This window comes from Fulmarus glacialis, unplaced genomic scaffold (genome assembly GCF_000690835.1).
Source record: "Fulmarus glacialis isolate BGI_N327 unplaced genomic scaffold, ASM69083v1 scaffold35639, whole genome shotgun sequence".
Taxonomy (NCBI): domain Eukaryota; kingdom Metazoa; phylum Chordata; class Aves; order Procellariiformes; family Procellariidae; genus Fulmarus; species Fulmarus glacialis.
In genome coordinates this window covers 1,029-1,432 of record NW_009234510.1, presented here as the reverse complement: position 1 = coordinate 1,432, position 404 = coordinate 1,029, and the positions used below count along the sequence as shown (strand labels likewise).

General features: G+C 66.1%; 1 protein-coding gene across 1 annotated transcript in view; it reads left to right on the top strand.

Annotated features, from left to right (window-relative positions):
* Positions 1-183: 183 nt before the first annotated feature.
* CHURC1 (churchill domain containing 1) overlaps positions 184-404 on the top strand; it is a gene marked incomplete at its 5' end in the record, with an annotated part of 697 nt that continues 476 nt past the window's right edge. The window contains one exon of the mRNA XM_009585668.1: positions 184-247. Within this exon, the coding sequence (XP_009583963.1) occupies positions 184-247 (64 nt within the window). The remainder of the gene's footprint in view (positions 248-404) is intronic.

Below are 404 nucleotides of genomic sequence, written 5' to 3'. Positions count from 1 at the left end.
GGGACCCACCCTGGGGACGGGGGTGTCAATGCCCCAGGGGTTGAGGGCAGGTACAGAGGGTGGGGGCTCGTCCCCAAAGGACTGAGGGGAGTGGGGAGGGGGAATACCCCAGGGACAGTGGCGCCAGGGCTGGGAGCAGCCGTGTCCCCTCAGCCCCTTAACCCTCTGTCCTCTCCTCCGCAGACCTGTGCAAGAACTGCCACCACCTGATCGCGCGCCACGAGTACACCTTCAGCGTGGTGGATGACCCCTCTCCAGCTCCAGAAACATCCCGAGCAGAGCCCCGGGTTGTTCCTCTCCCTCCGGGTTTCTAGACCCACCCTGCTGTGGGCAACCCTGCTGATTCCCGCCTGCTCTGGCAACCGCAGAAGGGAGCCAGGTGGCCGTGGCACTGGCCTCGAAGG